The 13,250-nt window shown below is 40.4% G+C and overlaps 1 protein-coding gene across 1 annotated transcript in view; it reads left to right on the plus strand.

Annotated features, from left to right (window-relative positions):
- The window catches only part of LOC125466529 (protein polyglycylase TTLL10-like), a 104,132-nt gene that overhangs the window by 40,736 nt on the left and 50,146 nt on the right, over positions 1-13,250 (plus strand). The window contains exons 6-7 of the mRNA XM_059655595.1: positions 7,448-7,533; positions 12,330-12,501. Of these exons, the coding sequence (XP_059511578.1) occupies positions 7,448-7,533; positions 12,330-12,501 (258 nt within the window). The remainder of the gene's footprint in view (positions 1-7,447; positions 7,534-12,329; positions 12,502-13,250) is intronic.

The raw sequence follows: 13,250 nt of genomic DNA on the forward strand, positions 1-13,250 counted from the left end.
CCCGGATAAGAATCCTAGATCACCATGTTACAAAAGAACTTGGACTTCCTCCTCATAACAAGAAACAGGCACCAGGTAACAAGAAGCTTCTCAGTGAAAGTTGAAAGTGCTCAGTGTCGCCCACGCATTCAGCTCTTTTACCTTGATGATAATCCCCCAGCGTGAGAAATGATTCCTGCTTTTCGTTGAAACAGGATCTTGTATTATTTCAGTTTTACAGAGAGATTCCTGAGGGCAGGGAATGAAATCATCTGATAATGTTTCAAGTTGTTAGGTTATTATTTAACATTATTTTATTTCAAATAATGTTATTGTTTATTTGGTCTAGTGCCACTTTAAATGTGCATCAACACAAACTATACAGAGTGGCTTATTTAGCTGCTCCTGGATCTGGGCGACGATAACAAGAGTCAGACTTATTGCTCATCCTTTGTTGCCCTGAGAAGGTGATGGTGGCTGACATCTCTTGAATCGCTGCATTTCAGGGGGTGCTCCAGACAGATGATAAAAGAACAGTATCAAATGACCAGAGAACAAAAGTCTTTAAAAATGTTGATGCTTTTGCCTTCCCAGAGACTAGAGGTTAGGAGGTGGTTTTGAAGAAACCTTGGCAAGTTGGTGCACTGCATCTTGCAGATTGTACAGGTAGCCGCTGCAATTAGTTGGTAGTGAAGTAAGTAGATTTTGAATTGCAGGACACAGCTGCAGGAACACTCATTGACCAAAATGCCTTGCCGTAGATGGTTGTCTTTGCCAAGAGATTTTCTACATTGTGTGGCATATTTAATTGTTTCTATACCTGCTAGGAACAGAATCTAAAATCATGACAGATGTTTAACTATTTCTAGCAACAAGCAAAACTATAATTGGAAATGTGGTGTTTACTAGTTGTCTAATCATTTGAGTGCAAATTACAACATTACAGGGATTAGTCTGGAGTCTTAGTGATATATTGGGAATAACTTTGATCTTGGGTCTTGGTGAAAAATGTCTAATATTAAATGAGCTAAATATTACATATTTCTTCTGATTTTCAGTGAAAACCATAATCAGAAGAGAATTTTAATTGGATGGCTGCCCTGATTTGCTCATTTTACATCATCAGGCAAAGTCAATATTGTCCCCCTATTGGGAGCTGGTTTACCATATTTGTCATTGAAATGATCATAAAATGTAAATATAATATAGGCATATTATAAGTATTATTATATACATTGTACTCATTAAAGTGCTCCATCACAATACTTCCATTCTTCTCTTCACATCCCGATGAAATTATAAAATCCAAACTCTGTCACGATGTTGGGAATAGTTACACAATCCATTTTCTAAACAGCAAACAATTTTTGAAAATTGCTCAGAAAGAAACACTTAAAGTAATAAAAGTCAACTTCTAGCATTTACTTATTCAATTATTAAAAGAAGGCTGATGGTATGACTCCCTCTATAGGCTGGGATTGGAAACAACAGGGACAATTTTCAAATCAAAACTTGGCACTGCACTAGCAGCAGATTGAGGCCACCTTGAAATTGAGTTGCTGCCCTCTTTAACATTTTATGCTTGCTCATTTGAAGAGCAGATTGCTAACAGCAGCCTGAAGTTAGCAGCTGAGGAGAGGTAATTTGGATGCGGCATTGAGCGGGAAAAATCATAGGGGATGCTTCTGCTAACCTTGAATTCGCAGGAGGCATTTAAGAATACTTGATTAAAAAATCTGACCTATATTTGGTATTTTATGATAGGAAATGAATTGTTAACAATGGTGACACCAGCGCCATGTGATCAGGATTTGAAGAGAAGAATGAAAGCATTGTGATAGAGAACCTTCATCAGTATAATGTATGTTATGATGTTAATAAAGAATTTACAGGACTTACGAAGAGTGATGGTGAGTCACTTTTAGATTAATATAAAATGGAGATGTAGTAGACTAGAGAAGCAATAGTCTAGTTAGATCAAACAGCCTCAAACACTGTAGTACAGGCATCCAAAACTGATGATGAATGCATAAAATCCAAAAGGAGCAGGGATGTAAGGTTGTGTCTATATGAGCATCACAATCCTTGGATACAGCTGCAACAGCATAAAACTTGTTTGCAATGGTGTTCACACAAAGTTGGCAGTCGCTAAACCAGCAAATTTCTGAGAAGTATTCTACAACAGGTTGTAGGCTGTTCATCTGCATTTTTATACCTGACTCCAGCAACCACTATGGCTGTGAAATGCACTGACCCCTTCTGGGCTTTAATGGTGATTGCATGTCCTCATTGTACTTTTGTTTTACCTGTAAAACAAGGTCAGTTTCTACCCTAGTGACTGCAAATAGCACTTGATAGGATCCTGGCCAAGTCGATGAGTGCTCTAATGAGCTATGCTACAAAGTGTACAGTGAGGTAGGTTCAGAGACAGAAAAGAAGGCTGTAGGAGTATTCATTGGCAGGTGAGCCAACACAAGGTAACTAAATGCCTCCAAAAAAAGTATTGGCAGAGAACAGGAAGTGGAATGCTAGATGATTGCCCCCCTTTTAGGCCGCAGCATGGAAAAGTCCTGATAAAGGGAAAATTGTAATATAAAAATATATTTTAGAATTGTATGTCCTTTGTTTTGCACTTTCACAGAATGGTTGTAGCACAGAAGGAGGCCATTTGGCCCAGCAGAGCATGTTCCTTTTTGTATCTTAGTGTTTCTCTGTAGTGGATCCCATAGCCACAACTCTGTTTCAGCTGAGATTTGGCCCTGTACAATCCTATGCTTAAGAAATAATTTGAATGCAACAAATCAATATGTGAAAAGACAACTTAAATCGTGACAGAATTAAACATCAAATCTTTCAATGAACTAGGACTTCAAACAAATTGCAGCAAACTTCTAGCCTCACTAGTTACTGTCCTGTTACTTCTGGTAATGATCTTTTTGATCATCATAGCAGTGCAAGCATGAAGATACAACAGTTTTTTTAAACTATGATTTTAGAAGTGGACATTTCATTCGTGGACACTAATGAACTGTTAAGGTGCCTGCCCAGGAGGTCAAGTGGTCTTTGCAAATTAACAGACTACTAAGCTTCCAGAAAGTTCTGAATCTTACAGTTTAATGAATATACCTAAACAGCACTTCTTTCAAGGAATTCATTCAAGACATTGTTCAAAGCCTATCCCCCAAAACAGGTTTGCAGTGTAACAAAAGAAAACTGAAAAAGACTCATAGAGTCATGGACATGTACAGCATGGAAACAGACCCTTTGGTCCGACTTGTCCATGCTGACCACCTATCTCACATAAATCTAGTCCCATTTGCTAGCGTTTGGCCCAAATCCCTCTAAACCCTTCCTATTCATATACCCATCCAGGTGCCTTTTAAATGTTGTAATTGTACCAGCCTCCACCACTTCCTCTGGCAGCCCATTCCGTACACACATCACTCTCTGTGTGAAAAAGTTGCCCCAAAGGCCCCTTTTAAATCTTCCCCACTCTCACCTTAGACCAATGTCGTCTCTTTTTGGACAACCCCACCCCAGGATAAAGACCTTGGCTATTCACCGTGTCCCTTATGATTTTATAACTCCAGAAGGTCACCCCTCAGCCTCTGACACTCCAGGGAAAATAACCTCAGCCTATTCAATTTCTCACTATATCTCAAACCCTTCCACAATGGCAACATCCTCGTAATCCTTTTCTGAACCCATATAGTTTCACAACATCCTTCCTGTAGGAAGGAGACCAGAATTGCACACAATCCTCCAAAAGTGGCCAAGCCAATGTCCTGTACAGCCACAACATGACCTCCCAACTCCTGTACTCAAATTGAAGGCTAAAATACCACCATTTACATTCTGCTGAATATTAATGATAATTAAGATTGTGACTGGAACTGGTTCTCAGATACTGACATTCTTTTCTCCCAAAACTCGCAAGAGACCAGGGGCAGCCTGAAGAACAACGCTAACAAGACATCAAGGGAAATGCTGTGCTACCTTTAGCTTCTAGGATGCGAAAGGCTTTAAATTCTTTTTTAAAAAGCGTTTCAATCTGATTCCAAAGCTCTAAGTTTATCTGTAAAGAAATGGACATTTTGATACAACAGCCATAAGTGCCTGTCTACTTGATCTGCTGAACATTTTTCTCTTTGAATGAACTCTGCAGTCAATCCAAGTATCTGAACCCATCTGAAAGACGTGTCAAGAACAGGAAAATGTTTCCTCCTTCACTGAACTTTCAAAGACATGTGAACTGTTACCAATTTTTAATCGAATTTTTCTTGACCTGGGCGGTATGTGGCTGCTTAGCTCTTAAAGCTTTCAGAGTAAATAATCCCATGGAGGGCTGCTGCTGGTAATTTTAATTTGAGCGCTCACTAGCTGGGGTTTAGAAACACACACATCTATCATTTCAAACGTAAACTATCCTGAGTACAGGATCAGGGAAGGAACTGATAGTTTCAGTTCATCCCTCCTATTTGTAGCAAGTTTAACAAGCTTAAAATAATTATGTTCTATTTATTGAATATTAATGTAAAACCATTGTTAGGTTAATATGTACACATGTTGCATTCCTTTAGATTACATTCATTTATGATAGCTAATAATCTCCTCCAATTTTCCCTCTTCTCTCGAAGGCACTACATGCCAGACCATATTGTATAATTATGAGTGTAGTGAATCCACAGCCCCTCATACATCAGGTGATTCTGCTTGGGTGAGGTACATATACTGGGGGCTAATCCCACAACCCAATAAATCCAAAGCATTACTGTACCATGCGTGCTACAGCCAATCTTCTACAAATGTACAAAAAGCAGGTCATTTAGATCGTCAAGCCAATTCCCACCATTCCATAAGATCATGGCTGCCCTCGGACCCAATTCAACCTTGACTCCATATCCATTAATATCTTTGATTCCCAGAAATCTGCCTTTCTCAGATATGAAATCAACGATTGATCTAGCATAAACTGTAAGAGTTCCATACTTCCTAACACCCTTTCCACATTGAAGTATGTCCTGTCTTCATTCCTCAAAGGTCAGGTTCTTACTTTTAGGTTACTACTTACTACTTAGGTTTTGTAGTTCTTGATTCCCCACCCAGTGGAAATAGTTCCTATCCACTTTATCAATTCTCCTTATCTCCGTAACTTCATAATTTAACCCTTCAAGTCCTGATCATTCTAGCTACTCCAGTCTAAACTGCCTCTAGGACCAGTATATCCTGTCGAAGGAGTGGTGGAGAGGCCATTTAAATTCCAAATTCGCTGATAGCCAGCCATCTGTAACTACATGAGGGTACTGAATTTCTCTTTGATATTGTACTGAGAGCAACGGCTGCTTCCATATGTGTTTTCTATTTTGATTTTGTAGAATTCCAATTGACTTTGGATAGTAGAAGGGCAGGTAACTATGATCTATCTAATACAGGCAGCCTATAGTTTGTGTTAGTCATTATTCTTTCTAGGGTTTTCAATTGCCCATCCCTAATGATTATTGAACTAAATGGCTTGTTCAGCCATTGCATTGAGCAATTAAGTATCAGTCACATTGCTCTGAGTCTGGGCTCACATGTACTCCCAGATAAGACAAGGACAGCAGCTTTCCTCCCTAATAAACATTAATGAACCAGGTAGGTTTTCTCAATAGTCGATGATAGTTTCCTGGTCACCATTCTTAAGATGAACTTTAATACTCCAGAAGGGGAGGCAATGGACCAATGGTATTATTGCTGAAGTGTTAATACAAAGACTCAGATAATGTTCTGGGGACCTGGGTTCAAATTCCACCATGACAGATTGTGGAATTTGAGTTCAATAAATATCTGGAATTAAGGATCTAATGATGACCATAAATCCATTGTCGATTGTCAGAAAAACCCATCTGATTCACTAATGTCCTTCAGGGAAGGAAACTGGTATCCTTACCTAGCTTGGCCTAAATGTGACTCCAGACCCACAGCAATGTGGTTGACTCTTAACTGTCCTCTGGGCAATTAGGGATGGGGCAATGAATGCTGCCTGGCCACTGACACCCTCAATGAATAAAGGGAAAAAAAATACTAATTGTATTTAAATTCCACCAGCTGCCATGATGGGTTTTTGGTTTACTAATCATTAGACATTGTCATCTCCCAATAGTTTCCAACAGTTATTCTGTGTGAGACAGTCTGCTCTGTATCAAGTAAGACCCACTGTTGTGTTGAATGAGTTTTAGCTGCTTTGTTTTTCCTGTTGCTGTGTCTTTTATGTAGTACTTAATTGTAGCAAAATGAAAAATCAGTCAGTGCTGGTGCTTTGTGCCTTCGACTTCTATTCCCGTCTTGGCTCAGCTGTTGTTTTGCTTAAATCTGCAGAATTGTTTTTGTGACATCAGTCCCCAATCAACCGTTCTCACTATAGCCTGTAGATGATAGCATGGCAGTTCCAAGATTGAGAGAATAGAGGTTCTGTAAATTTATAAACTCTACTTGTGCATACTTTGCTTTGTGTGCTCAATTGACTAGATATCCTTCGGTACTAAGCCTGATATGGAGATATAGTTAACAAAGCTCTGAACCTCAGCAGGTTCAAAAACTTTTCTTAGCCACCACAGACTAGGGAATGAAAAAAATCAGCTCAGGTACCTACTAAGCTATTCAACAATACCTACTACAAAATGTGTATGCATTTTGTGACATAAAAGAGAACCCAGTGGCAAAACAAGGTCAGCATGAACCACTGCACCACACAACCAGCCCAGCTCTTCCCCTCCGCCCACTGCATCCCAAAACCAGTCCAACCTGTCTCTGCCTCCCTAACCTGTTCTTCTTCTCACCCATCCCTTCGCCCCACCCCAAGCCGCACCTCCATCTCCTACCTACTAACCTCATCTCACCTCCTTGACCTGTCCATCTTCCCTGGACTGACCTATCCCCTTCCTACCTCCCCACCTATACTCTCCTCTCCACCTATCTTCTTTTCTCTCCATCTTCGGTCCGCCTCCCCCTCTCTCCCTATTTATTTCAGAACCCTCACCCCAATCCCCTCTCTGATGAAGGGTCTAGGCCCGAAACATGAGCTTTTGTGCTCCTGAGATGCTGCTGGGCCTGCTGTGTTCATCCAGCCTCACATTTTATTATCAAGGTCAGCATGAAGTTCTTAAGCACTAAAGCTCATAGAACCACACAACTGAGAAGATAGCCCAGCAGCCCAATGTGGTGGTATTGTCTCTTTGAAAGAGCTGTTGAACTGAACTACTCTCCTGTTGTTTGCCCATTTCAAGTGTAGATCCAACTTTGAACATTACTTTTGAATCTGCTTCCTATTTCTAATTTGGCCTTCCAATTTTTGTAAAGGTATTTTGTATAATGAACCATAATCATAACTTTTACTAACATACAATAGATTGACAATTACCCATTGTACTGGAAACAAAAGACATTGTAAAGATTTCCTACTTCACATATTGTGCTTTTTTATTATAAGATTCATGAAACTGGAAGAATTTTATCCTGAAACGTACCGTATGGATCTAAAAAGTGAACGCTATGCTTTCCATCGAGTCTTCCGAGGTAAGCTTCTTCATCCTTTTAGACCGCTGTTCTTTCTTTCCCTTCGTAGAACTTTCTATTCCATGGAATTCTGACCCCCCACCCCCAACTCCAGATTCCTGCCACTATTTAGTCCTGTATCAAATTTGATTGAGTTTTTTTTTCATTCATTCATTCATTAGGGATGAGGGTGTCACTGGCCAGGCAGCATTTATTGCCCATCCCTAATTGCCCAGAGGTCAGTTCAGAGTCAACCACATTGCTGTGGGTCTGGAGTCACATGTAGGCCAGACCAGGTAAGGATGGCAGTTTCCTTCCCTAAAGGGCATTAGTGAACCAGGTGGGTTTTTCCCACAATCGACAATGGATTCATGGTCATTATTACATTCTTAATTCTGGATATTTGTTGAATTTAAATTCCACCATCAGCCATGACTGGATTTGAACCCAGGTCCTTGTAACATTATCTGGGTCTCTGGCTTAACAGTCCAGCAATAATACCGCTAGGCCATTGCCTCTCCCCTAAATTGGCTTATTCTCTCAATTACTATACTACCTCACTTGACTGTTTCCTTACGGCTCTCCGAATGGCATTCAGATTGAACAGTGATGAATTCTTCCACTCTAAGATTCTGAACTGGCTCCTTCAAATGTCTTGCCCTTCCAGCTGATTATAAAAGGGTAATCGGCATCACTTTATGTGGTATTTTCCCTGACAGCTGTTGAAATCTTGTGCTGTTTGCCATGTCTATCAGTGTGTGGAATTGAATAAGGGTTACTTGTAAAGCCATGAACAGAATTGAACTGCTATAGTGACTATGTATGTATATAAAGACTTTTATGAATGAAGCATATGTTGTTAAATGAAAAAATGTTGCTTGCTCTACAAATTCTCTTTTATCTTCACTTTGTCTTGGGCTTATCTAGTGATTAATGGTACAGCATACAGCACCGTGGAGTCTCTATAGAAGAGGCACAGTTCTTAGATAATATGATAAATGAATTGCTTGATAGCAATAAGTATAACTACATCTGATCAGGATTACTAAGGCCTTAGGGTATTGGTGGAAAATACATCTGGTCCCCCTGAAAGTTAGAGTAGAACTCCTTGTCTGTACCCTCAGACTGTGTGTGACATCAATAGAATGAGTAGAGCTAATGTAAAGTGAACATGCACCGGTTCAGAGCACTGCTTTAAACAAAATTATTGGCAAAGCCTTTGTCCAAATTGACCAGGGTTAACTCAAAGCTACAGATCATAGCTATGGCTCATAGCCGACTGTTTTGCCTTCCATTTCTGAGCCGTGGTTGGGTCACCTCTCTTCAATGAACCCTTGTGAAATGTAAGGTGTTGCAGGCCAGCTGTGGTGAGGCCAACCATTTGAAGTACACAAAACGCAACAGGCATTATTGACTGGTAAAGGATCTTTTTTCTGCTTTTGACTGAATGATCATGGGACTTGGAAGGAAAGAAGTCAAATATATTTTTAAGTTGGATTGAGATCAAGCCAAAGTTAGCAGCAGATTTGGAATTGTACTAATTCCTCACATGTTGAGATCATATCTGCTAAAGCCTTTTCTAGGCAACCTCAAATTTTAATTTTACATTCTCTGAAATATATTTGTGTTATTGAAATATACTTCTGAAAATAATTCAAACTAATGACAAATCTGTCCCTTCAGGGCCAGAATTTCATGGCATCAGGGAGATTCTGTGACTGTTTAAAAATAGCAAACAGGACCTGATAATAAAGTGTGAAGCTGGATGAACACAGCAGGCCAAGCAGCATCTCAGGAGCACAAAAGCTGACGTTTCAGACCTAGACCCTTCATCAGAGAGGGGGATGGGGTGAGGGTTCTGGAATAAATAGGGAGAGAGGGGGAGGCGGACCGAAGATGGAGAGAAAAGAAGATAGGTGGAGAGGAGAGTATAGGTGGGGAGGTAGGGAGGGGATAGGTCAGTCCAGGGAAGACGGACAGGTCAAGGAGGTGGGATGAGGTTAGTAGGTAGGAGATGGAGGTGTGGCTTGGGGTGGGAGGAAGGGATGGGTGAGAGGAAGAACAGGTTAGGGAGGCAGAGACAGGCTGGACTGGTTTTGGGATGCAGTGGGTGGAGGGGAAGAGCTGGGCTGGTTGTGTGGTGCAGTGGGGGGAGGGGACGAACTGGGCTGGTTTTGGGATGCGGTGGGGGAAGGGGAGATTTTGAAGCTGGTGAAGTCCACATTGATAGCATTGGGCTGCAGGGTTCCCAAGCGGTATATGAGTTGCTGTTCCTGCAACCTTCGGCTGGCTTCATTGTGGCAGTGCGACATGTCATCTAAAGAATGGGAGGGGCCTGATTCCTGGATTCCCATTCCCAGCATTTTTTTTTACCATTACAGTTTAAGAATATGGCATGTTGTAAGGCCACACCCAGTATTCCTCTCCTGGCTGGTTCTCCTGCAGAGTTAGGCATGCCCTAGTTCCATGCAATTTTAATAGATTTGAGCCAGCTGTAAGAGACCTGTAATTCACAGCAGCTCAGACATGTTGTGCACCCTGGTTTGGATGTAAACCTTTTGAAACAAGAGCTCAAAAATTCTTACCCGTGCTCCCTGTGCCAAATTGTGCCCCTGCAGTCACCCCCAATAGCAACTTACATGTTTCATGCATAGCTGTGACACTTGCATGCCCATTCAAGCACTTTACACTTCATCAGACCAATAAGACCCACAATTATAATAACATCAAGAACAGAAATTTCTGGAAAAATTCAGCAACTCCACCAGCATTTGTGGAGAGAAATCAGAGTTAATGTTTTGGATCGAGTGACCCTTCCTCAGAACTCAAAACTGAGGAAGGGTAACTTGACATGAAATGTTAACTCTGATTTCTCTCCACTGATTCTGCCAGACCTGTTGAACTTTTCCAGCAATTTCTGTTTTGCTTCTGATTTATAGCATCCATTTTTTGTTATAACAGCGTGACTATCAAAGCTTTTTTGAGGCAGTCACTCATTCATAGCTTTCCACTAAAAAAATTTGATTTGATGACATGTACTGAAGTACAGTGAAAAGTATTACTTTGTGTGCTAACCAAACAAATCATACCTTACATAACTACATCAAGAGAACTACATCCCTATAAATCAATAATCCAGGCCATTTAAAGTATTAATAAGAAACTGCAAGCATTTGCAACCTCTTTATTTTGTGTAAATAGACATAGTGGAATTGACAGAATAAATTGCACAGCAAGAGTTATTTTCCTTAAGGGTGAGGGTAGTGAGCTCCATAATGGATGTCTAGGCCCTCAGTCAAGCCTCAATACACCTTCTTGGCGAGGCCCCTGATACCTAGCCGTTCCTGTTAAAATATACTAGATTAGATGTGTCAGAGATAATAGGAACTGCAGATGCTGGAGAATCTGAGATAACAAGGTGTAGAGCTGGATGAACACAGCAGGCCAAGCAGCATCCTAGGACCAGGAAAGCTGACGTTTTGGATCTAGACCCTTCAAACATCAGCTTTCCTGCTCCTAAGAAGCTGCTTGGCCTGCTGTATTCACCCAGCTCTACACCTTGTTATCTTAGATTAGATGCTGTTCCCTAATGCTTCAAACATTCTCGGTATGTTTGTGAATGCTAGGAGAAGGTTTTAGAAGGTTACCTGAAGGTTTCTGAATATAGATCTGGAGTAAAGAAACCTGTAGTAAATGGTAACACAAACACTCAAAGTGGGGATAATGTGCCATGGAGCAAGTAATATTGAACTGAAGGTCAGGAGAAGAACAAGTAAGTTGAATTATCAGGAAAGCTGACCATTAATAATGACTCATATCTGATGTCTCCCTGTGATAAAACCGGAGCATTTCAAAAGGAGACAGACTGGCTGTTAGTCAGTTCTACAATTAGCAGGTGCTAAAGGAAAGATGTTGGATAGACTTTTTGTTTCTGTCATTGAAGTAATAGACTTTGCATTAGAAGTCAGTCTGTGGCACTTTGTACATATATAGTAAATTTACTGTTTCTAAGACCATATATAGTTTGAATATCAAACATTATCTTGCTATACATTTTATAAGACACACAATACAATAGAAATTTAATTTTGCTGCCTGCCCTACACCAGTCTTCGGATTCTTCAAAGAACATGAGCTGCCATGAGCATGCTCCACTCAGGCAATGCGGATGTAGATATACTGTAGTTAGCAGTCACCATCAAAAAGATAAGCATTTTGTTTTAAGTTTGATATGCTGCAGTAAGGAGAAGGAATGCCCTTGCTCTTACCATCTCGACAATCCCAAGGATTACTCCTGACTTGCAACTGGTCAGTCAGCTATATGGCTCACCTGATGTTGCAACGTAGCTCCATTGTTTTCTCTGAAGATTCATAACTTTATCTGTCACTGAAGATGCTAACTCATTGTAATTCAGCTCGATATGGCATGGTGCAACCGAATAATGATCCCACATGGAACCCTTCACTGATAGCTACTGACCCCTCACCCCTACTCCTGTGAACACATCAGCCTAAAAAAATCTACGGCTTCAACTTCGTTTTGGAATGAGCTTTTATGAGCAATGTTTCCATCTATTGCAAATTATCAATAGTTTTCAAATGGCAGAACACCTTTCCCCTGCATTTACCACTACATTGACTGGTCCAGAAAAAGACGTAAATATGTACGCCCCCAATAAAAACTCCAGGTAATAACTTTTGATGGAATGAGCTGACCCAAAGAGGAAGCAGTGTATTAAACTGCTTGTTGATATGCATGGTTGGTGAACAATACCTTTTGCTGATGTTGGTTTCCTATTCCTCTCTGTTTTATGTAGAAGGCCAGACTTGGATATCTAAACCTGCTGAATCAAGCCAAGGCAGAGGAATCTTCCTACTGAGGACTCTCAATGATATAACAGCCTTCTTTAAAAAACTGGAAAGTGTGGAGGAAAATCCCTATTTCAGAATGTGTTCCTACAATTCTCCTCTTAACAGAATAGTACAAAGGTAATTTTAAAAATTCCAAATAAGATTACAGTTTATTTGCTGGTAATAACATAAAAGGACATCCTTAACTGATGTAATATGGCATAAAAGGTCTTCATGGAATAATATTTTTCCTCTATTGAACTTGTTGCAAAATTGCAGCATTGTTCACACTCAGTGTATCGGTCCTAGTGTATTGCTGTGTGGGTGAACTCTGCTAATCTTAGACAAATACGATGCATTTATGTAACAGGGTCTGCTGGCTATTTAATGAATAAGAAATCTAGCCAGATGTTATTGACCATGGTGAGTTTGTGGGGACGAAGGAGAGTATGTCAGTCTTTAACCTCAAAACAGCCTTTACACAACCCAAAAGACAAATCGATAATACATCAGAGTGTGTTTCTGAGCTTGTACAACAGTAACTGTCCAAAATGCGACATCGATCAACATCTCTCCAAGGATAACTATCACACAAACCACTGTAGCATTATCACTGCTTGTACAGACTTGAACACTCATGGGCTGCACTTTGTAGGTCATTCTTATGCTCCAGTAGGAGGTGGCATGTCTGGGTTATGTCTATAATTAGTAACAAGCACTGAGTACCAGGGAGCCATCCACTTCATTCCTTCCTCTCTCAATGGAAGAACAGAAAGAGCACAAGGTTTAAGAAGTGCAAAACACAACAGGCCATGATGAATGGTTTCACTGGGGCAAAAGACATTGTTTATAGCAGCGGTAGACTCTATAAAAGTTAATAACATTCA

This window comes from Stegostoma tigrinum, chromosome 28 (genome assembly GCF_030684315.1).
Source record: "Stegostoma tigrinum isolate sSteTig4 chromosome 28, sSteTig4.hap1, whole genome shotgun sequence".
In the NCBI taxonomy this organism is placed as follows: domain Eukaryota; kingdom Metazoa; phylum Chordata; class Chondrichthyes; order Orectolobiformes; family Stegostomatidae; genus Stegostoma; species Stegostoma tigrinum.